Source organism: Theropithecus gelada, chromosome 4, assembly GCF_003255815.1.
Source record: "Theropithecus gelada isolate Dixy chromosome 4, Tgel_1.0, whole genome shotgun sequence".
Classification (NCBI taxonomy): domain Eukaryota; kingdom Metazoa; phylum Chordata; class Mammalia; order Primates; family Cercopithecidae; genus Theropithecus; species Theropithecus gelada.
Genome location: NC_037671.1, coordinates 76,643,722 through 76,667,842, shown reverse-complemented (window position 1 = coordinate 76,667,842; position 24,121 = coordinate 76,643,722). Strand labels below are relative to the sequence as shown.

The 24,121-nt window shown below is 37.7% G+C and overlaps 1 protein-coding gene across 1 annotated transcript in view; it reads right to left on the bottom strand.

The window, feature by feature from the left end:
- Positions 1 to 24,121, bottom strand: part of MEI4 (meiotic double-stranded break formation protein 4) — a 216,603-nt gene that overhangs the window by 73,944 nt on the left and 118,538 nt on the right. The window contains exon 3 of the mRNA XM_025384163.1: positions 23,893 to 24,024. Coding sequence (XP_025239948.1) covers positions 23,893 to 24,024 — 132 coding nt within the window. The remainder of the gene's footprint in view (positions 1 to 23,892; positions 24,025 to 24,121) is intronic.

Below are 24,121 nucleotides of genomic sequence, written 5' to 3'. Positions count from 1 at the left end.
ATCCTCATTCAATCAACACATTCTTTCATAGGTGAGTAATATAAATAGAAAATAAATAAGACATTTTCACTAACTCAGTACATACAAAAAACAGGCATGTAAATAACACTGGATTACAATTGGTTCCATTAAAAAGTGTTAATGTCTGTAATACAAAGATAGGAGTAGGAAAGAAATGGCTGCTCCTTTCCATGCTGATTAGAGAAGTCTTCATAGAAATCATTGGGTTTTGATTGCATCAGAAACTTATTCTGAACAAATATATTTTACTTGCCACAGGAAACAAGAGAAAAACAATCAGTAAAGGTATGCTATTGAAATGCATTTGATATTTTCTCATGACACTGAAATGACTCTGCTGATTTCTTTTCAGTGACTGATAGACCTCATCATGGCAGCCATTAAAACTGCAGCAATACATTCTCATGCTTATGGAAAAAAGAAAGAATTAATCATATTTAATTGACATTTTATTGCTAGCGCAGACAAATACAGAGGAAATAATTGGCTGTATTTCTTGTATTTACTCAACATTTCTCTTTAATTAATTATAATCTAAGGCACAGAATTATTTTGACAGTGACCATACACCTGGATCTTCCACAACCATTTGTTCTGTATATACTGGCTCCATGCACACCATTTCATAACGTTGAGAGAAAGCACCACTGAATCTTTTATTTAAACTCATTTTCATTTTTCATTAACTCACCAAAAAAATAATATTCCCTCATTCCTTTCAACTCCTAGTAAAAGCACAGAACACTTTAAGATGACAGTCATTGGCCGGGCGCGGTGGCTCAAGCCTGTAATCCCAGCACTTTGGGAGGCCGAGACGGGCGGATCACGAGGTCATGAGATCGAGACCATCCTGGCTAACACGGTGAAACCCCGTCTCTACTAAAAATACAAAAAAAAAAACTAGCCGGGCGAGGTGGCCGGCGCCTGTAGTCCCAGCTACTCGGGAGGCTGAGGCAGGAGAATGGCGTAAACCTGGGAGGCGGAGCTTGCAGTGAGCTGAGATCCGGCCACTGCACTCCAGCCTGGGCGACAGAGCTAGACTCCGTCTCAAAAAAAAAAAAAAAAAAAGATGACAGTCATTATTGTTAAACATTATTTCCCCAACACAAAATCCTTCAGTTTCTCAATGAAAGAATCTATGAGGGAAAAATAAACTCTAAGTGAGAGGTTGATTGAGTTGCGTGGAAAAATGTAATAGATGGCCTAAAAAAATTCTCCTAGACTTGCTAAACAACAGGGTGGGGGATTGAGGGGCACTAATGCTATGTATACTGCAAGATATAACAAAGGCCCTTGAACTGCCAATGCTTAGTACTCCAGTTTCTCTGTATCCCATAAATTAATCAAAAAGTACTATAGCTAACGGTGCAGAATTCCATGTTAAGGTCAAGTAAAAAGCACTGAACACAAGTGCCACAGCCTGCTCTCCAGCAGAGGAGTGAAGATGGGTTTTTTACTGGTGCCTAAGTACACAATGACCAGGGACAGGGAAAATCCACATGGACTTCTTTAGAGAAATTGTATTCAGTTCCAGTGATGATTTTCTCATTAGATATAAGTAAAAGGAAAAAAGCCAATTAAACAAACAACAATACAGATCCTATGAGAAACAGTAAATGATACAAGGAATAGTGCCCTAAATTCGATAAAGCAGAGCAAAACTCTGAAAATAACTTACTAAAGAAATGAAAATAACCAGAGAAGATAATTTGACATGTTCAGTGGCATGAAGTGATACATGTCCATTATAAAAAGCTGAAATGCAATAAAAGATAAAAAGATAAACACACTGAATGACAAAAAAGCATATATAAGGAGTGAAATCAAAATGGATTGTGATGAACTAATGAGATAATTAAAAAAGAATTAAAATTCCAACAAGAAAATTGAAATTCAGGCAGGAGAATGGCATGAACCTGGGAGGCAGAGTTTGCAGTGAGCTAAGACTGCACCACTGCACTCCAGCCTGGGTGGCATAGTGAGACTCCATCTCCAAAAAAAAAATAATAAAAATAAATAAAAAGAAAAAAAAGAAAATTGAAATTCATATTGAAGATAAACTCAAGAATTATTACAGAAAATTGAGTAAATGATAAAAAATTTTGAGAAATTCACTTGATATGTAATAGAAAAGAAGAAATGAAAATAATGAGAAAAGACAATACTTATAAATAATTGGAGCTCCATAAACCCCACAATGACTGATCTTTTCAAAGACCTAATTTTTAAAATGTTTCCTCAGCTTAAAAGAAAAAAAACAAGAATGCTGTTTTAAGAATTCAGTGCACTCAACAAATATCTCAATGAAAATCTACAGTTTTACTTTTGAACTTGAAAAGATTATTCTCAAGGACACTTAGATATATAAACAGGAAGAACATCTAATAAAAAACAGTTAAAATAATTAGATATTAAAATACATAATAAAAATAACTAAATTAGTGCCATAGCAGTGTACAAACTAACAGGCAGATCAATAAACAAACACTATATATGTGAAAACGAAGTACATAATAAAAGAAATATCCCAAACAAAAAGGTTAGTATTACTAAACAAATAACTGAGAAACTGAATGTTTTCCCACTTAGTGTCCCACCTCACTCCATGCATTAATATACTTTCCAAATATCTTAAATAACTGAATGTAGAAAATTAAGATATAAAATTGCATAGAGATCCAGTCATACAGTGAATAAGGTGACCAAATTAACCCTCTTGCTAGAGAGTATTTGAAAGTAATAAACACATTCCCCCTCACAGACGCATGTAGACACATAGATATAAAACTACTGGAGGAGAATTCTCTGAAAAAGGATTATCTTCGTAAGTTGGAAACAATAAGAAAGACTAAATACAAAAAGATGATCTGTCAGACATTACTGAAGGTAACCCATTAGGAGAATTTGCCAGTTCTTCCTGCCCAGCATCTTGGATTTTACCTGACCACCTCAACACAAGGTAGAAGACAAAAGCTGCTAGCTGTACAATATGAAATTTTAAAGCTGAGGCACCCACATAAAGCTGAAGTCTTCAAAAGGCAGCACCAGTAGGCAAGCTAGGGGGGAAAAAAGACTCACAGGGCAAGGTAGTGTGAATTCTTGCTAGGTTTAATTGGTTCCCAGTGAATGGCAGAAAGTGAAAAAAGGTCTCTGAAAATTTGAAGTCATTAACCTACCCCCCCACACACACACACAAGCTGGGAATGTAGTTCACATCTAGTTTAAAATTTATAGAGATTGTCTTATTCCTTACAGGATAATGAGTCCTAGTTCCTATAGCCATCTCTACTTCATCATTTTTCTGGGAGGAAAGGGATGTGAAGATATTGGATTCTTTTCCTTTTCTAATATTATTAATATAATCATGGCCTTTAACTGCTTTCCTCAACATGTGACAAGGATTAGAGGACGGATTCAGGTATGGCCAGTCACTGTTATAAATACAACATTAAATATACTCTGATATATTCCCTGCATAATTTAAATTTCAGAATAAAAAACACTTACAAAATTGCCAATTTCTGAATATTCATTTAATGTTTTGTATTACCTTCACTCTTTAACAAAAAAGATTTCAATTTGCAATAAAAACTTTTGAATTGATATGCAGAAATTTCAAGAGCTGAGAGGGATATTTGCAGTTCACTGAGAGATTGCTCTAGATCTTCAGAAGATTGTTGAAATTAACCATGATGTATTCATATATTGATGGAAAGTTTCTGTTATGTTCTTAAGGCTCGGAAAGATGTTTTACTATGACCCTCCAATGTAGATGGAGAGATTTTGTTTACAGGAATAAAAGTAATCAGAAATTCCAAATCTACATTTTAAGACCAGCTTTGTGACCAGGAACTCTATTCTTAAAGAATTCTTAAAGAATTATTAATACCATGAGGCATAAAACTGTGTATGGTGATTGTGACAAGAGAAAGACAAATGCAAACAGATTCATGAGTCATTCTTATTAGCATCAGTAGGGACATTAGGCCTATGTCAGCAACTGCTGTATATGACCCTTGAGACACTCTCCAGAAAAGTGATTACGATGTAATCTGTTTGAAGACTACTCATAAACTTCACATTGGATTGACTGCCCTGTAAAGTCTTTAACTCCCTAGGGATAAAAATACCTATACTTAACCACCATGCTTGATTATAGAATTAGGCTCAGAGGAGTGGATTTTTCAAACCCATTAAACTCATTAGCAACAGAGCTAGAATTAGAACTCAGGGCTTCCAACTAGCACTCTGTTCTCTGTCCTCACATTTTACCCATTCTATTACATGTCTGTCTTAATGTCTATGATAATGTCATGATCAAATCATGAGTAAATTAATGATTATTTGTAAATGTCAGTCTATCCTTTTCAAATAGGGACATATAGCTTATTTTCATATTTTGAGTTTCATTGTCACAGCATCTTCAGAAATGTCTTCTGAAATTAGAAACTATAGGCCATTACAACACAAGTATATAACGATCTATGGCTTTTAGTGATAATCATCCTGGTCTTTATCTGTGATACACTGATTATACTCTTTAGCATGAACTAGCCAGAGGTTCAGATGGTTGTTTTGAACAACTTGTTCTGTAATAGTTTTTTTTTTTTTTTTTTTTAATATGTCTGCCTACATTTTGACATCTTTCCCCTTGGTCGGTTTTTCTCAAATGGCCTATGGCTTTGAATTAAAACAGTGAAAGAGTAATTTAAATTACTAAATATTTAATATTTTAATAGAGAATATTTTTCCAAAATCACTATGGGATTTTCTGCCAAACTGCTCCTTTAGTTTAGGATTGTTTGAGTCTTAGATTGATTCAACATCCTTTCCAGCTTTTCTGATGAAGTGTCAAAGATATTCAATAATAAATGCAATTAAAATTATATGAAAAATGTGTGACTCAGGATTTGCCTGGCTCTAAAGTACTCCATGAGCTGCCTCTCTAAACTAAGTCTTTCCCAGGGTTTCCCAGGGAACTAAGGCATAGCCTAATTTAGAGAATGCTTCTTGATTAAAACCAACATTTCACTGTCCTCTATATTTTGAGGCATCATTGTAATGTCTTTACCTGTTGTTTTTTTTTTTTAATAATAGTAATCCTGGCTTCATAAAATGCGTTGTCAAGTGTTCTCTCTTCTAATATTTGGAATAGATTATATATAAATGGTAATATTTCTTTCTTAAACTTTGGTAGAGTATGCGAGTGAAACCCTTAAGGTCTAGAATTTTCTTTGTTGGGATATTTTAAACGTTGAAATCAATTTCTTTAACTGGGTAAGGCTATCAAGGTTACCTATTTCTTCCTGAAGGAGTTTTGGTAGTTTGTATCTTCCAAATAATTGGTCCTTTTCATCTAATTTGTTGTACAGACTAGAGATGTTTATAGTAGTCCCTTACTATCCTCTTAACACCTGTAATGATGTCCACTTCCATTACAGTCATTGGCAAGTTGTACCTTTTCTTTCTTCCCCCAAATGCTTGTAATTTGGGGAAAGAATGCTTATAATTTGGAGGAAGAAAGAAAATATACAAGTTACCAATGACTGTAATGGAAGTTGATATCATTACAGGTGTTAAAAGGATAACACCTGTAGTTTCTACTGTTTTCATCTTTTCAACATCATTCATTTATGCTCTTATATGTATTATTTTCTTCCTTTTGTGTGGTATGGGCTCGATTTTTCCTTGCTATTCTAGTTTCTTATATTATTGATTTAAAACTTTCATTCAATGACTAGCATAAATCCATATATTTCTCAAATTATTACTGCTTTAGAAAGTGCATCTCATGAATTATCATGTCATACTTTCACTTACTTCAATTTTTTTCCAGTTTCTCTTTATGTTTCATCCATAGGTTATTTAGAAATGTACTGTTTATTTCCAAATTGTTGAAGGGTTTTCTAGATGTCCTCCTGTTATTTACTACTAGCAAAATTATATTATGGTTGGAGAACATCCCAGGTATGATTCTTTAAATCTTGTTAAGGTTTGTTTCATGGTCTAGAATGGTATCTCAATCCCTACTCCACACCCCTTGAAAAGATTATGAATTCTTCTGTTATTGGGTGAAGTGTTCTAGAAATGACACAAGTCAAACTAGGATGGCTTTGTTATGGTTTTCTATAATACTGCCGATTTTATGCCTCACTTTATTATTACTGAGAAAGGAGTAATGAAACCTTCAAGTATAACATATTTATCCAGTCTTCCCTACAGTGTTATCAATTTTTGCTTTACATGTTTTGGAAGTTTCAAGCATTTGGTAGGCTCACACACATTTATCATTATATTTTCTTGGTGAATGGACACTTTTATCATTATGTAATATCTGTCTTTACCCTGTTTTTTTTTTTTTTTTCATTGAGGCGGAGTCTCGCTCTGTCGCCCCGGCTGGAGTGCAGTGGCCGGATCTCAGCTCACTGCAAGCTCCGCCTCCCAGATTTACGCCATTCTCCTGCCTCAGCCTCCTGAGTAGCTGGGACTACAGGCGCCCGCCACCTCGCCCGGCTAGATTTTTGTATTTTTTAGTAGAGAAGGGGTTTCACTGTGTTAGCCAGGATGGTCTCGATCTACTGACCTCGTGATCCGCCCGTCTCGGCCTCCCAAAGTGCTGGGATTACAGGCTTGAGCCACCGCGCCCGGCCGTTTACCCTGTTGATGTTCTTTGTTTAGAAATATATTTTTGTTAATATTAACACAGTCGATCTAACTTTCTTTGGATTAGTGTTTGCAAAGTATAGAACTACATTATTTTACATTATTTAAATATTTATTAGCTTCCACTTTATTTTTTGTTAAAGATCTTTATATTTATTATTTTGTTCTAGAAGGTAAAATATACATTTATTGGATTGGGTGTGGTGCCTTAGGCCTGTAATCCCTACACTTTGGGAGGCCCAGGTGGGTTGATCACCCAAGGTCAGGAGTTTGAGACCAGCCTGGCCAACATGGTGAAACTCTGTCTCTACTAAAAATAAGAAAAATTAGCCAGGAGAAGTGGCACACTCCTGTGTTCCCAGCTACTCTGGAGGCTGAGTCAGGAGAATCACATGAACCTTGGAGGCAGAGGCTGCCATGAGCTGAGATCACGCCATTGCACTTCAGCCTGGGCGACGAGCGCAAAATTCCATCTCAAAAAAAAAAAAAAATATATATATATATACACACACACACACACACACACACACACACATTTGTAACCTTTCTCAGTGTATTTACAGTTAATATTTTCCATTTCAATTAGAAGCCATACAATTGAAAATTCCTGATATCCTAATAACTTTATATTTTAGTTATCATATACATTGCATTCATATACACCAAGTAATGTTTAAGCTTTATTTCATCAGCATATACGTTTTTAAAGAATGTAATAAAAGCAACATGGTCTATTATATTTAATCCCCTTAAGCATTACTTTTGCTCTGCCTTTATTCCTGAAATTACAAGTTTCTCTGTTATATCACAACTCCCTATAGTCTAAAGCACTGCTTTTAGCATTTATTTCACAGGTCTACTGACAATGAATTATGTTACCTTTCCTACATGTGAAGCACAGTTTATTATTCTGAAGGATTATTTTTACTAGATATAGAATTCTAGGTTGACAGTTTATAGCTTTTAGCAACTTGATGTTGTTCCACAATCTGGGAGCCACCAGGGTTTCTGATGTGAAAAGTGCAGTCATTTGAAATGTTGTTCCCCTAAATGTAATGTGCCATTTTCCTCTGGCATCTATAAAAAGAAATAGACGGGTAATTAAATGTTCATTTTTTTTGGTAATGGGTACGCTAGAAGCCCGATCACCATCAATATGCAATACACCCATGTGACAAACATGCACATGTACCCTGTGAATCTAAAATAAAATATAATTTAAAAGATCATTACAAGTTTTAAAAATTAAACATAAAAGGAGAAAGAATTATCTTTAGTTTTCAAAAAGTTTATTATGATGTGTTTGGGTGAGGTTTCCTTTGAGTTTATTATGTTTATGGCTCACAGAAAATTAATACATTTACGGTTTTTTCCAAATTTGTAAGGCCTTTGACTGTTATATTCAAATATACTTTTGTCACAAATTTCTTTCCCTTTTCCTTTATGGACCACAATAGTATATATGCTGTAGTTTTTGGTATTATTTCACAGATTCCTGAGACTTTGTTCAATTTTCTGCAGTATAACTTTTTTCTTAAGATTAGAACATTTCAACTGACCTGTCTTCACGTACACTGACTTCTTTGTTATCTCTATTCTGCTCTTGGGCCCATCCAGGGAATACTTTATTTCAGATGGTATATTTTTCAGTTCTAAAGTTTACTTTTTAAAACATGGATATGTTAAAATTATGCACACATGTATGCAGGTATATATGTATACATATATAAACACACAAAATACACACACACAACACATATATATTTCCTAATTCTATGGTTAGAATTTCTACCATTTCATTCTTTTCAGGATTACTGATGTTCACCTCAAGGAGCATGGTTATAATATTTGCATTAAAGTCCTTGGTTATTTTAATATCTGGGTTACCTCAGGGATTACCTCTGATGATTGTCATTTACCTTGAGAACTGGTCAACATTTTTCTGATTCTTTGTAATTGTGCATATTGAGTAGTTTTAGATTGTATCCCAGAAATACTAAACATTATATTGGGAGACACTGACTACTAAGTTGTTTTGTTTTTATAGAATATTGATCTTTTTTGTAGTATAAAAGCAGCTACAGAAAAGCTGTATTCCAATGAAACTTTATTTACAGAAGCAGGTGGCACACCAACAACCAAAATAATTAGGTTCAGAGTACAAATTCTGCCCTACCTTCTGTTAGTGGTAGTTTCACTGTCAGTTTTCAATGTCTTTACTCTGAAGTTTGGGTTTATCCCATTATTTTTGGGAGTTTACCTGGGTTATATACAGTGGTTTACATCATAATTCTGTTATCAAAGCCTCTTCTATGTTGTTTGGAATCTGTCTCACACAGGTCAGGGGTGAGTCTGGAAATTATATCCTTCCTACAGAGAATTAAGGATGCCCTTTTCCAACTCTCCCTAGTCCAAAGAGTTGTCCAGAGATAGCAAAGGGCTGGAGAAGGATATCCTTAATTCTCTGTAGGAAGATTCACCTTAATTCACCACCACCTTCTTCTGTTCCCAGAAGTCTTTTTACCTACTTTTTCCTGTCAGAGAGACTGAGTTTTTCTCAGAGTTTTCACCGTTCATGCTACTTGTACATAGTTACAAAACCCATTGTAGGGACTCGATAAAAAAACAAATACAAAAAGAAAAACAAAAGTCCCAAGGATTCCTTCCATACTCTCCAGTTCATATAGTCCCCATTACCAGTCCTCTTGCCCAAAAGTTGTTTCTGTTAAAGATTTTGCTGCTCTGAAGTACAACAGAGTTCCTTGACTGGGGCTGCTGTTAAATCAAAACTTGGATATTGAAGAAAAAGGAAAACATAAGAAACATATTCTGTAGGTTTTTGTCCTTCATTTTGACTTCTTTAACAATTCACATGCTACTTTTTAACATTTCAGGGTTCTCAGGTAGTTGACTTTTTTTTTTTTTTTTTTTGGAGATGGAGTTTTGCTCTTGTTGCCCAAGCTGGAGTGCAATGGCACGATCTTGGCTCACTGCAACCTCTGCCTCCTGGGTTCAAGTGATTCTCCTGTCTCAGCCTCCTGAGTAGCTGGTATTAAGGCATCACCACAACACCCAGCTACTTTTTTTGTATTTTCAGTAGAGACGGGATTTCACTATGTTGGCCAGGCTGGTCTCGAACTCCTGACCTCAGGTGATCCATTCGCCTCGCCCTCCCAAAGTGCTGGGATTACAGGCATGAGCCACTGTGCCCGGCTAGGTAGTTGACTTTTATATTTATTTTCAAATTATGTTAGCTTTAATTAGTGAGAATGATAGATTGTAGTGGTTTTATTATATCTCATCTGGTACTCTAAGTCACATTTTAGATTCAAGTTTAAAGAGTTTAAAGCTTTATTCACTTTGCAAAGGCAAAATTATAAATCAAGCAACCTTTATATTCTGGCCTCCCATAAAAAATCTTTCAGTCCCCTTCAGATGCTCAGTGCCATGGTCACACAACGAAACTCAGAAATCACAACAAGACTAATTTGGTACCTCTCCAAAATATTTCTTAACTATTTGTCCAATATTTATGTTGAAAGGATGATGAACATCATAAGTTTACATACCTGCAGTAAAAAAAAAAAAAAAAAAAAAATCTTTCTGGTTACCTAGAACTGTCTTCCACAGAAAAAGTTTAAAAAACACTGTCACACATAATACCTGAAAACTTGCTCCTGAAGATGGTTGTAATAACGTTTGTTTTTATAAATGTGTATTAATATCAGTGGTGTTTTATATTTTAAGTTTTATATGTTGCTGAATAGTAATAATAATATCAGCTAACAACAATGGTGCAATTATGACAAGTTTGCTAAATGCAAATAAGAATTACCTCATGAGACCCCCCAAAAACTGTATGAGATAGGTGGCACTGTTGTCAATATCTTAAGAAAAGATAAATTGAGGCTTAAAACGATTAAGTATTATTTTAATTTTCATTTACTCATTTAAATATGTAGCTATAAAAGATAATAAGCACCTTTTAAAAAATCAATAAAATATCAAATTTTTAAAAATTAATTATTCCTTAAAATCATAATATACACTTGTGCAGATTTTCCCCAATTATCTAATTATGTATTCTATTTTTTGGTTTGTTTAAATCAGGAAACAAATAAGATTTATGTATACCAGGAATTGACAAACATTTTATGTAAAGATCAAGACAGTAAATATTGAATGCTTTGAAGATTGTTGTATGTCTAACCATTTCAAGTATTTGTGTTCCAATAAAAGTTTATTTACAAAAGCAGGTGGAAAGCCAGATTTGGCTCATGGACCATAGTTCATCCACTCCCGATACATGGCTGTAAGTTAATAAAGTCTCTTTGGTCTTTTTTAAAATACAGGCACATTCTTCGCCTGGGTCTCTTTCTTCTCATTTTAATGTAATCTATTTGTTGAGGAAAAGGAGTTGTTTTTCCTGCACAAACTAGGTTTTACTGACTGCATCCACTTGGTTAACTTAACGTGTTCTTCTATTTGTTTTACCTGCAAGTTAGCAACTCATTCTAGAACCCTTAGGTTTGATTTGTTGACAAGACTACTTCAAAGGTCACACTACAATTTAACTAGACATCTGATTCTAAAGTTCATGCACTTTACCATTTGATTTAGTTTATCCTTGGAGAGTCTCTCAAAATGTTCTAGCCTATAAGTGGCAAATGCCCTAGCTAACTTTTATTTTTGTTGCCAGCTGAGCTCAGGAATGGAAGTTTTTCTTAATAAGTAGCAGTTTCAAAAAGGTATTCAGTGATGTGGAAATTTTTAGGCCAATAGGGTATTTTGGGGGAATGTTCAGCCTTGTTTCATTTATACTTAATAGTTATTTGAATTACAAACACCAGTAATGAAGAAAACTGCACAAATCTGATAAAACAGGGCTCATTATCCAGAATTTCTCTTAAGTTCTTGTTAAACAAAACAAAGTTAAATGAAAAAAGTTCATGCCCAGGGCCCCTAATCTCTATTTTGTCTACTTGAGCACAGTTTGATGCAAATTCTATATCTATTCTCTCTGATGGATTGATTGCTGACTGAGCCAAGCTTCATAGATCTTAGATATGATCAAGACATGCATAATTTCAGAAAAGAATATGGGTCCTCTCTCAACTGAAATAGGTCAAGTGTTTCATGCTCAGAGCTATGATTACTTTTCTTTATCTTATTAAAAATGCTTATTTTGTTGCTACATTTTGCCTTGATATAGAAAATTAGTTTGTTTTAGAGAAGTAAATGTATAAACTCATTGCAGATTCAGAATATTTCATTTGCATGTTGTATTTTTATTAATGAATTGCTTAGCTTTTATTTTACTTTACAAGGAAAACAGAAAAGTAAAAATGCTTCCTGGTGTAGGCTGCAGAACTTTTGAGATTTCTCCTGCTAATATGCTTTTCTTCCAAAGTTTAAAATCTATTTTAATGTAGAAATTTAATCTACTTTGTAAACATTAGGTCTCTGAAGTATTTAATATAAGTATGCATGTAATACTCTAAATTCAGATTTCACCCGTGCTTATCAATATTCCAAAAGCATTATTCATTTTTAATAGCTTGGCTACTGTACCCAGAAACATGCTGATTAGACAGAGGTATGAACTGCATCTCGGAGAAGAATATTTCTGTGAAAAATCACTTAAAAATTGAGGACTCATTTTAAATCAATATATGTCTGACACCTAAAGAGCTGTTTTCTTTCCTATATAAAAATATTTACAATGCAAAAACATGCATCTTGAGGACAAGCAATATATAAATTAAAAACATTACAGATTTTGTATTTTTAAAATAAATTTTAAAAGTATACATGCAGTGAAAGTATCATGTGTTTTGTACTTATAATTTGTATTGTTTTTATAATTTGTAAAATTTATTTTTCATTTACAATTTGTAAAAAATGGTATATTTGGGTATCTCTCCTTCTCAAATACTTCATCCTTCCTTTTAGATCAACATTATTTGTTTCAAAATCTATGAATGTTAATACAGAAATAATTTATTCATTTTAACTATTATCAAATACTCATTTTATATATACCATATCAAGCCATATTTTAAAATAGAAATTTGTTATATCCAAATTTAAGCTATTATAAACATGCTAAAATGAACATCCTTGTACAGATCTCCTCAGTACAGCGAATTTGCTATATTTTACAGGATATGCATCTTTAATTTTCCCAGGTGATAAATTATATTTCCCCACATAATCATAGTATCTGACAGTGTTGTATCCTCCCTTTTCACACAAGTGAGGACAAAAGGTGTCACTCTTCCGACCCTGGAAATCCCTTCCCTCCCACAGGGTATGGCCCTCTACTTCACTTTTGGGGCATAACATCTTTATAGGACAAGGGTAAAGTCCCAATACTAACAGGAGAATGCTTAGGACTCTAACAGGTTTTTGAGAATGCGTCGGTAAAGACCACTAAATTCGATTTTTCTCAGTCCGGTCCTCCATGTGGTCTTAGTGGACAGGCAAGGGTGCAGGTTTTTGAGAATGCGTCAGTAAGAGCCACTAAATCCAACCTTCCTCGGTCCTCCATGTGGTCTGGGGGAAAAGCTAGTATTTCTGCTGCTGCATTGGTGAGTGCAACTATTCTGATCAGCAGGGTCCAAGGACCATTGCGGGTTCCTGGACAGGGGTTGTTTCTGCTGCTGCGTTGGTGAGCGCAACTATTCCAATCAGCAGATTCCAGGGACCATTGTGGGTTCTTGGGCAGGGGGAGAAACAAAACAAACCAAAACTAAGGGCAGTTTTGTTTTTCAGATGGGAAACACTTAGGCATCAACAGGCTCACCCTTGAAATGCATCCTAAACCATTGGGACCAATTTGACCCACAAACTCTGAAAAAGAGGTGACTCATTTTTCTCTGCACTATGGCTTGGCCCCAGTAGTCTCTCTCTGACAGGGAAAAATAGTCACCTACGGGAAGTATAAATTACAATACTATCCTGCAGCTTGATCTTTTTTGTAAGAGGGAAGGCAAATGGAGTGAAATACCTTATGTCCAAGCTTTCTTTTCACTGAAGAAGAATACACAACTATGCAAATTTATAATTTACATCCCACAGGAAGACCTCTCAGCTTACCGCCATATCCTAGCCTCCCTATAGCTCCCCTTCCTATTAATGATAAGCCTCCTCTAATCTCCCCTGCCCAGAAATAAGCAAAGAAATCTTCAAAGGACCACAAAAACCCCCAGGCTGTCGGTTATGTCCCCTTTAAACTGTAGGGGGAGGGGAATTTGGTCCAACCAGGGTACATGTCCCCTTCTCCCTCTCTGATTTAAAGCAGATCACGGCAGACCTGGGGAAGTTTTCAGATGATCCTGATAGGTACACAGATGTCCTACAGGGTCTAGGGCAAACCGTTGATCTCACTTGGAGAGATGTCATGCTATTGTGAGACCAAACCCTGGCCTTTAATGAAAAGAATGTGACTTTGGCTGCAGCCCGAGAGTTTGGAGATACCTGGTATCTTAGTCAAGTAAATGATAGAATGACAGCCAAAGAAAGGGACAAATTCCCTACTGGTCAGCGAGCCATCCCCCGTATGGATACCCACTGGGACCTTGAGTCAGATCATGGGGACTGGAGTCGTAAACATCTGTTGACCTGTGTTCTAGAAGGACTAAGGAGAATTAGGAAAAAGCCAATGAATTACTCGATGTCCACCATAACTCAGGGAAAGGAAGAAAATCCTTCTGTCTTCCTAGAGCGGCTACAGAAGGCTTAAAGAAAATATGGTCCCTGTCACCCAAATCACCAACTGATCCTAAAAGATAAGTTTATCACCCAATCAGCCGCAGATATCAGGAGAAAGCTCCAAAAGCAAGCCCTGCATCCTGAACAAAACTTGGAGGCATTATTATACCTGGCAACCTCGGTGTTCTATGATAGGGACAGAGAGGGGCAGGCCCAAAAGGAAAAGCGAGATCAGACAAAGGCTGCAGCCTTAGTCATGGCCCTCAGACAAACAAACCTTGGTGGTCCAGACAGGATGGAAAATGGAGTAGGCCAATCATCCAGTAAGCTTTGTGTGGTTTACTAGGACACTTTAAAAAAGACAGTCCAATGAGAAACAAGCTGCCCCTTCATCCATGTCCACTATGCCGAGGCAATCACTGGAAGGTGCACTGCCCCAGAAGATGAAGGTTTTCTGGGTCAGAAGCCCCCTCAACCAGATGATCCAACAACAGGACTCTGGGTGACCGGGGCAAGCGCCAGCTCATGTCATCACCCTCACTGAGCCCCGGGTATGCTTAACCATTGAGGGCCGGGAAATTGACTTCCTCCTGGACAGTGGTGCAGCCTTCTCAGTGTTAATCTCCTGTCCCAGATGACTGTTCTCAATATATGTTACCATCCAAGGAATCCCTGGACAGCCTGTAACCAGGTATTTCTCCCACCTCCTCAGTTGTAATTGGGAGACTTTGCTCTTTTCACATGCTTTTCTTATGCCTAAAAGTCCCAGACTCTTATCAGGGAGGGATACATTAGCCAAGGCTGGAGCTATTATCTACATGAATATGGGAAACAAGTTATCCATTTGTTGTCCCCTGCTTGAGGAGGGAATCAACCCTGAAGTCTGGGCATTCAAAGGACAGTTTGGAAGGGCAAAAAATGCCCACCCAGTCCAAATCAGGTTAAAAGATGCCAACATTTTTCCTTACCAAAGGCAATATCCCTTAAGGCCTGAAGCTCATAAAGGATTACAGGATATTGTTAAACATTTAAAAGCTCAAGGTTTAGTAAGGAAATGCAGCAGTCCCTGCAACATCCCAATTCTAGGAGCACAAAAACCAAATGGTCAGTGAAGACTAGTGCAAGATCTTAGGCTCATCAATGAGGCAGTAATTCCTCTATATCCAGTTGTACCCAACCCCTATACCTTGCTCTCTCAAATAGCAGAGGAAGCAGAATGGTTCACTGTTCTGGACCTCAAGGATGCCTTTTTCTATCCCCTGCACTCTGACTCCCAGTTTCTCTTTGCCTTTGAGGATCCCACAGACACATCCCAACTTACGTGGACGGTCTTGCCCCAAGGGTTAGGGATAGCCCTCGTCTGTTTGGTCAGGCAGTGGCCCAAGATCTAGGCCACTTCTCAAGTCCAGGCACTCTGGTCCTTCAGTATGTGAATGATTTACTTTTGGCTACCAGTTCAGAAGCCTCATGCCAGCAGGCTACTCTAGATCTCTTGAACTTTCTAGCTAATCAAGGGTACAAGGTGCCTAGGTCAAAGGCCCAGCTATGCCTACAGCAGGTCAAATATTTAGGCCTAATCTTAGCCAGAGGGACCAGAGCCCTCAGCAAGGAACGAATACAGCCTATACTGGCTTATCCTCACCTTAACACATTAAAATAGTTATGGCGGTTCCTTGGAATCACTGGCCTTTGCCAACTATGGATCCCCAGATACAGCGAGATAGCCAGGTCCCTCTATGCTTTAACCAAGGAAACAGAGAGGGCAAATACTCATCTAGTAGAATGGGAGCCAGAGGCAGAAACAGCCTTCAAAACTTTAAAGCAGGCCCTAGTACAAGCTCCAGCTTTAAGCCTTCCTACAGGACAAAACTTCTCTCTATATGTCACAGAGAGAGCAGGTATAGCTCTTGGAGTCCTTATTCAGATTCGTGGGACAACCCCACAACCAGTGGTATACCTAAGTAAGGAAATTGATGTAGTAGCAAAAGGCTGGCCTCACTGTTTACCGGTAGTTGTGGCAGTGGCTGTCTTAGTGTCAGAGGCTATCAAGATAATACAAGGAAAGGATCTCACTGTCTGGACTACTCATGATGTAAATGGCATACTAGGTGCCAAAGGAAGTTTATGGCTATCAGACAACCACCTACTTAGATACCAGGTGCTACTCCTTGAGGGACCGGTGCTTCAAATGCGTACATACATGGCCCTCAACCCTGCCACTTTTCTCCCAGAGGATGGGGAACCAATCAAGCATGACTGCCACCAAATTATAGTCCAGACTTATGCTGCCCAAGATGATCTCTTAGAAGTCCCCTTAGCTAATCCTGACCTTAACCTATATACTGATGGAAGTTCACTTGTGGAGAATGGGATACAAAGGGCAGGTTATGCCATAGTTAGTGATGTAACTGTGCTTGAAGGTAAGCCTCTTCCCCCCAGGGACCAGTGCCCAGTTAGCAGAACTAGAGGCACTTACCCATGCCTTAGAACTGGGAAAGGGAAAAAGAATAAATGTGTATACAGATAGCAGGTATGCTTATCTAATCCTATGTGTCCATGCTACAATATGGAAAGAAAGGGAGTTCCTAACCTCTGGGGGAACCCCCGTTAAATGCCACAAGGAAATTATGGAGTTATTGCACACAGTGCAAAAACCCAAGGAAGTGGCAGTCTTACACTGCCAAAGCCATCAGAAAGGGGAAGGAGAGGGGAGAACAGCAGCATAAGTGGCTGGTAGCAGGGAAAGACCAGCAGAAAGGAAAGAGAGAAAGATACAGAAAGTCAAAGAAAGAAAGAGAGAGAGAAGTAGTAAAGAGAAAACAGAGTACCCTATTCCTTTAAAAGCCCCCAGGGTAAATTTCTGTCTACCCAGTCAAGGTATATTCTTCTTACGTGGAATGTCAACCTATATCTGCCTCCCCACTACCTGGACAGGCACCTGCACCTTAGTATTTCTAAGTCCCAACACTAATATTGCCCCAAGAAATCAGACCTTATCAGTATCCCTCAAAGCTCAAGTCCATCAGTGCAGAGCCATACAACTAATACCCCTACTTATAGGGTTAGGAATGGCTACTGCTACAGGAAATGGAATAGCTGATTTATCCACTTCATTATCCTACTACCACAGACTCAAAGGATTTCTCAGACAGTTTGCAAGAAATAATGAAACCTATCCTTACTTTACAATCCCAAATAGACTCTTTAGCAGCAGTGACTCTCCAAAACCGCCGAGGCCTAGACCTCCTCACTGCTGAGAAAGGAGGACTCTGCACCTTCTTACGGAAAGTGTGTTGTTTTTACACTAACCAGTCAGGGATAGTATGAGATGCCACCTGGCATTTACAGGAAAAGGTTTCTGAAATCAGACAACACCTTTCAAATTCTTATACTAACCTCTGGAGTTGGGCAACATGGCTTCTCCCCTTTCTAGGTCCCATGGCAGCCATCTTGCTGTTACTCACCTTTGGGTCCTGTATCTTTAACCTTCTTGTCAAATTTGTTTCCTCTAGAATTGAGGCCATCAAGCCATAGATGGTCTTACAAATCCCAAATGAGCTCAGCTAACAACTTCTACCAAGGATCCCTGGACTGACTCACTGACACTTTCACTGGCCTAGAGAGCTTCCCTCTGGAGGACACTACAACTGCAGGGCCCCTTCATTGCCCCTATCCAGCAGTAATTAGCTAGAGTGGTCATCACCCAAATTCCCAACAGCAGTTGGGGTGTCCTGTTTAGAGTGGGGATTGAGAGGTGACAATGTACTAGCAGCCCTTGCTTTCAGTGCCTCCTTGGCCTCAGCGTCCACTCTGGTGGTGCTTGAGGAGCCCTTCAGCCTGCTAGGGCACTGTGGGAGCCCCTCTCTGGGCTGTTCGAGGCGGAAACCGCCTCCCTCTGCTTGCAGGGAGGTGTGGAGGGAGAGGTACGGTGGGAACCAGGGCTGCGTGTGGGGCTCCCAGGCCAGCGCAAGTTCCAGCGCGCGTGGGTGCGGGCTGGGGGGTCCCACACTCAGAGCAGCCAGCCGGCACTGCAGGCCCAGGGCAGTGAGGCGCTTAGCACCGGGGCCAGCAGCTGCAGAGGGTGCGCTGGATCCCCCAGCAGTGCCGCCCACCAGCGTTGTGGTCAAGTTCTCACCGGGCCTCAGCCACCTTTCCATGGGGCAGGGCTCGGGACCTGCAGCCCACCATGTCCGAGCCCCCCTCCAGGTGGACTCCCGTGCAACCAGAGCCTCCTCCATGGGCGCCGCCCCCTGCTCCGTGGTGCTCGGTCCCATCAACCGCCTAAGGGCTGAGGTGTGCAGGCACTCAAGACTAGCAGGCAGCTCGGCCTGCAGCCCCTGTGCATTATCCACTAGGTGAAGCCAATTGGGCTCCTGAGTCTAGTGGGGACTTGGAGAACTTTTATGTCTAGCTAAGGGATTGTAAATACACCAATCAGCACTCTTTGTCTAGCTCAGGGTTTGTAAATACACCAATCAGCACTTTGTGTCTACCTCAAGGTTTGTAAATACACCAATTGGTACTCTGTATCTAGCTAACCTAGTGGGGACTTGGAGAACTTTTCTGTCTAGCACTCTGTGTCTAGCTCAAGGACTGTAAACGCATTAATCAGCACTCTGTCAAAACAGAACAATCAGCTCTCTGTAAAATGGACTAATCAGCAGGATGTGGGCAGGGCCAGATAAGGGAATAAAAGCAGGCTGCCTGAGCCAACCAGCGGCAACCCGCTTGGGTCCCCTTCCACACTGTGGAAGCTTTGTTCTTTCACTCTTTGCAATAAATCTTGCTGCTGCTCACTCGTTGGGTCCACACTGCCTTTATGAGTTGTAACACTCATCACGAAAGTCTGCAGCTTCACTCCTGAAGCCAATGAGACCAAGAACCCACCGGGAAGAACAAACAACTCCAGATGCGCCGCCTTTAAGAGCTGTGACACTCACCGCAAAGGTCTGCAGCTTCACTCCTGTCTGCAAAACCATGAACCCACCAGAAGGAAGAAGCTCTAGACACATCTGAACGTCTGAAGGAACAAACTCCGGACACACCATCTTTAAGAACTGTAACACTCACCGTGAGGGTCCACGACTTCATTCTTGAAGTCAGTGAGACCAAGAACCCACCAATTCTGGACACATATTGATAAAGAAAAGGCAATGAAGGGGGGAATCCAAAATACACATTTGAGAAGGTATTAGGAAACTTTTATCCTCAGCATTGCGTAAATAATTTCAACAAGACCCAAGAAAATGACATTCAAAGGAACACAGCTAGAGAAAGGATACTAGGATAAGAGGCAACAAAACCACCTTTCAAAAATCTGATTCAATGGTCACAGAATATACATAAAAAACGCGTTAAACTTAACACAAATATCTACTTTACTTACCCTGCTAAAAAGTAGGTGAGACAACACACATACCAGTTGCATGAGACAAATTAAATAAAATGGTGTTAGTGAAATACAAATAACTGACATGGTTAGTCAGTAACAGAAATTAGTCCATATTTTATCTTCTAGATTCTGGAGTCAGACTTTGTGGGTTCGACAAACTGGTGCTGTACTTCCTATGACAGTGGGCCAGCTACTTAAACTCCCCAATCCTAATTGCCCTCTTTTGTAAAATGGGAATAATACAAATTACTAGTGTAGTTAGGAGAATTAAATGACATAAAATTAAAATTAATCGCTATGTATTTCAAACAAAAATATGCGCAAAATATTTGGAGGACTATGAAATGTTTGGAATAGTGTTTGATACATAAGGCTTCTCAGTAAATATTTATGATAATAATTATTATTGAACCATCCATTAATCTTTATTAAACAGATCTATCTTCTGCCATCAAATACCTTAGAAATTCAATCAGTCTTACATAGAGTACAATATGATTTACATATATATACATACACAATCATTTTTTGAATTAGTGACTACTTAGAAAAGTTTATATCATTAAAAACTAAAACTATTCTTCAGAAAGTTCTTAGTAAGATCTTAGCATTCATTATATTGACAGAGAAATAAAGTCTTTAAAGTGAGCTAAAACACTGAGTATAAAAGCAATGAGAAAAATTATATTTACTTTTGGTTCAAAAATTTGTTAAGGTTTCAAAAACTATATTTTAGTTGAGGTACAGTTTACACATAGTAGAATGCACAGAATTTAAATGAATATTTTTATGCATTTTTACTTGACATGTCAGAGTTGTACATATACTGGGGGTAAATGAGATATTTTCATACATATATACAATGCATAATTATCAAATCAGGGTTATTGGGATATCTATCACCACAAACATTTATCTTTTCTTTATGTTAGAAACATTACAATTCTTCACTTCTAGTTATTTTGAAATATAAAACAAGTTATAATTTCTACAATTATATTTAGTTATAATTAACGATATCTAAAATTCACTAACTGTACTATTGAATACTAGAACTTATTGCTTCTATCTAACAGTATTTCCATACTCATTAACCAACTTCTCTTCCCTTCCGTGCCTCTGGTAACGATCATTCTACTCTCTGCCTCTATATGATCCATGCCTTTAGCTCCCATTACATATGAGTGAGAACATACAATATTTGTTTCTCTATGCCTGGCCTATTTCACTTAATATAATCACCTACAGTTCCATCCATGCTCTGCAAATGATGAGATTTCATTCTTTTTATGGTTTAATAATATTCATATACACACACACACACACACACACACACACACACATATACACCAAATTCTCTTCATTCATTTAGTGATGGATACTTAGGTTGATTTTGTATCTTGGCTACTGTGAGCATGTGAGTCTGATACCTCTTTCCTTTCTTTTGGACATATAGCCAGCAGTGGGATTCTTGGATCATACGGTAGTTCTATTTTTAGATTTTTCAAGGAATGTCCACAGTTTTCCATAATGGTTATGCTACTTTACACTCCTATCAACAGTCTATGAGCATTTCCCTTTCTCCAAATCCTCACTAACATTTGTTACTTTTTGTTTTTTTTTTTAATTCCAGTTGGAGTGAGATGATATCTCATTGTGGTTTTATTTGCATTTCCCTGATGATGAGTACTGTTGAGCTTTTTATTTTTTATTTTTTTCTTTTTTTCATATGCCTGCTAGCCATTTGTATGTCTTTTTTTGAGAAATATCTATCAGGTATTTTGCCCCTTTTTAATTCAGATTGTTTGTTTTCCTGGTATTGAGTTGTTTGAGTTCTTTATATATTCTGGTTTTGTCAGATAGCTAGTTTGCAAATATTTTCTTCCATTTTGTGGGTTTTCTCTTCACTTCGCTAATTGTTTCCTTTCCTGTGCAGAAGCGTTTTGCCTTGATATATTCTCATTTGTCTATTTTTGCTTTCATTCCTTGTGTTTTTAAGGTCTTACCCAAAAGAATCTTTGTCCAGGCCAATGTCCTACAGCACTTCCCCAGTTTTCTTCTAGTAGTTGCAAAGCTTGAGATCTTACATTTAAGATTTTAATCCATTTTAATTTGATTTTTGTATATCATAAAAAAATGAAATATAGTTTTGTTCTTTTGCATATGGATATCCAGTTTTCCTGGCATCAATTATTAAATATACTGTCCTTTGGCCAACACAAAACTCCTTAGCAAAATACAAGCAAACAGAATTCAACAACATAAACCTGCCAAACACTAGTTATTGTTGTTGTATTATTGCTATTTTTCTTATTATTATTTTAAAGTATCTTAACTGTCAGAACATCTGGGTTTGAATTATGGCTTTAGCATATGCTTTTTCTTCAGTCTTGGTCAAGCTACTTCACCACTCTAATGTTTTGTATTCTTATCTATAAAGTATGTGAAAATTGTAACTGCTTCATGGAGCTATTGTGAAAATTAAATGAGAATATATACATCATTTTTTCTGCACTTACTGATATCCTCCAAACAACTGAATTCAATTAAACTCACTTTCCACATTGCTTCCTATTGTTAAAAGCTAAGACTTCACCTTGTTTCCCCAGAATTTTTGGCATCTCTTGTTAAATAACATCCTAATGCCTCTACATTCAGTTATCCTCTGCTTATTCAATTCAAAGGCATTTTTCAAGTACTTCCTTTTCTGTAAATTATTTTCAGGGACCTGCAACCCACTATGGTCAGTTCCTTGATCTTGGAACGCCTACAAAAAGCATCATACATTTTAACACTTTGCTCTTTTTCAATTAATCAATATAGCTTACTTTTTTCTCCTCGACAACAGTGAAAACGAGTTTTTTGTTTTTTGAGATGGAGTCTCGCTCTGTCACCCAGGCTGGAGTGCAGTGGCACGATCTTGTCTCACTGCAACCTCCGCCTCCCAGGTTCACACCATTCTCCTGCCTCAGCCTCCCGAGTAGCTGGGACTACAGGCACCCGCCAACACGCCCGGCTGATTTTTTATTTTTATACTTTTAGTAGAGATGAGGTTTCACCATGTTAGCCAGGATGGTCTCGATCTCCTGACCTTGTGATCCACCGCCCCGTTGGCCTCCCAGAATGCTGGGATTACAGGTGTGAGCCACTGCACCCGGCCGAAAATGACTTTTTAAAAAAATCCAACAGAGCTCTTAAGAGAGTTTACATTTGGTAGTCAACTGAAAATTTGCTTACTAGATACACCATGTCAAACATCAAATTCAATTAGATTGTATAATATTTTTAGACTGTCATTAGATGTCAGTACTTTGTTAAAAATTGTTTAAATTATATGTATATACAATATTTTATTAAAGTTATTTCTCTTTACCAAGACGTTTCTACCTATCTCTAATTTCCTTTGTGACTTTGACTACAGAAATGATAAAAATATTAAATGAGTTATCAAATGGAATACATGTAATAAACCAGTGTGAACATTAAAATATGGGAATGATTTATGTTCCTTCTACACATTTGTCACCAGTGATATAGAAGACTTTCCACAGATAAAAGGGCTTAGAGCAGTGTTCCTCGAGCTTGGTTGCATATTGAAATCACTTGAAGTGCTCTAACAATACCAATACCAGAATTCCAAATTCAGAGACCCCTATGTAATAGGATTGGCATGCGACTTGGCAATAGGATATTTAAAAGTTAGCCAGACGATTTTCATAAGCAATGAGGAATGAAAAATACTGGTTAAGGACTACTCTCCATTTAGAATCCTTCCCAGTTCACTTTTCTTTCACTTTGCTTTAGAAACTTGCTGCCTGCCTGGATGAATTTAAAGCCATTCATCTAAGCACTCTTTTGCTGTCACCAACAGCATCTTTGGCACATATATGCAAGTAAGGATTATAAAGTGGTTTTATTTTCAAAACTGTTTTCTGAAAGTATCTTTCTGTAATTTTGGTAGGCAGTAATATTACTCACATATATTAGACATAAGGTAATAACTAAAACATTAGCCTGGCAAGAGAGGAAAGAAGGGAAAAGAAAAGAAAAACAGATAGGTACATTAACTATAAATGAGAGCTACAGTTTCAACTTATATGTACCTGATTGATGGCTCCCAGATCATCGGCAAAGCCATTTACTTCTGATAGAAGCAGAGATATAATAGATTTTCTCAACAAGTGGCAGCTTCCCAGGGTTACCAGACTCTGAGAGACATAACGCTGCACCTGAAACTAAAGATAAAAATGAGTAAGTTTCTGTATTCCATCAAGTCAAATCAAAATGTATTTTCTTTTCTTTTTTTTTTTTTTTTTTTTTTTTTTTTTTTTT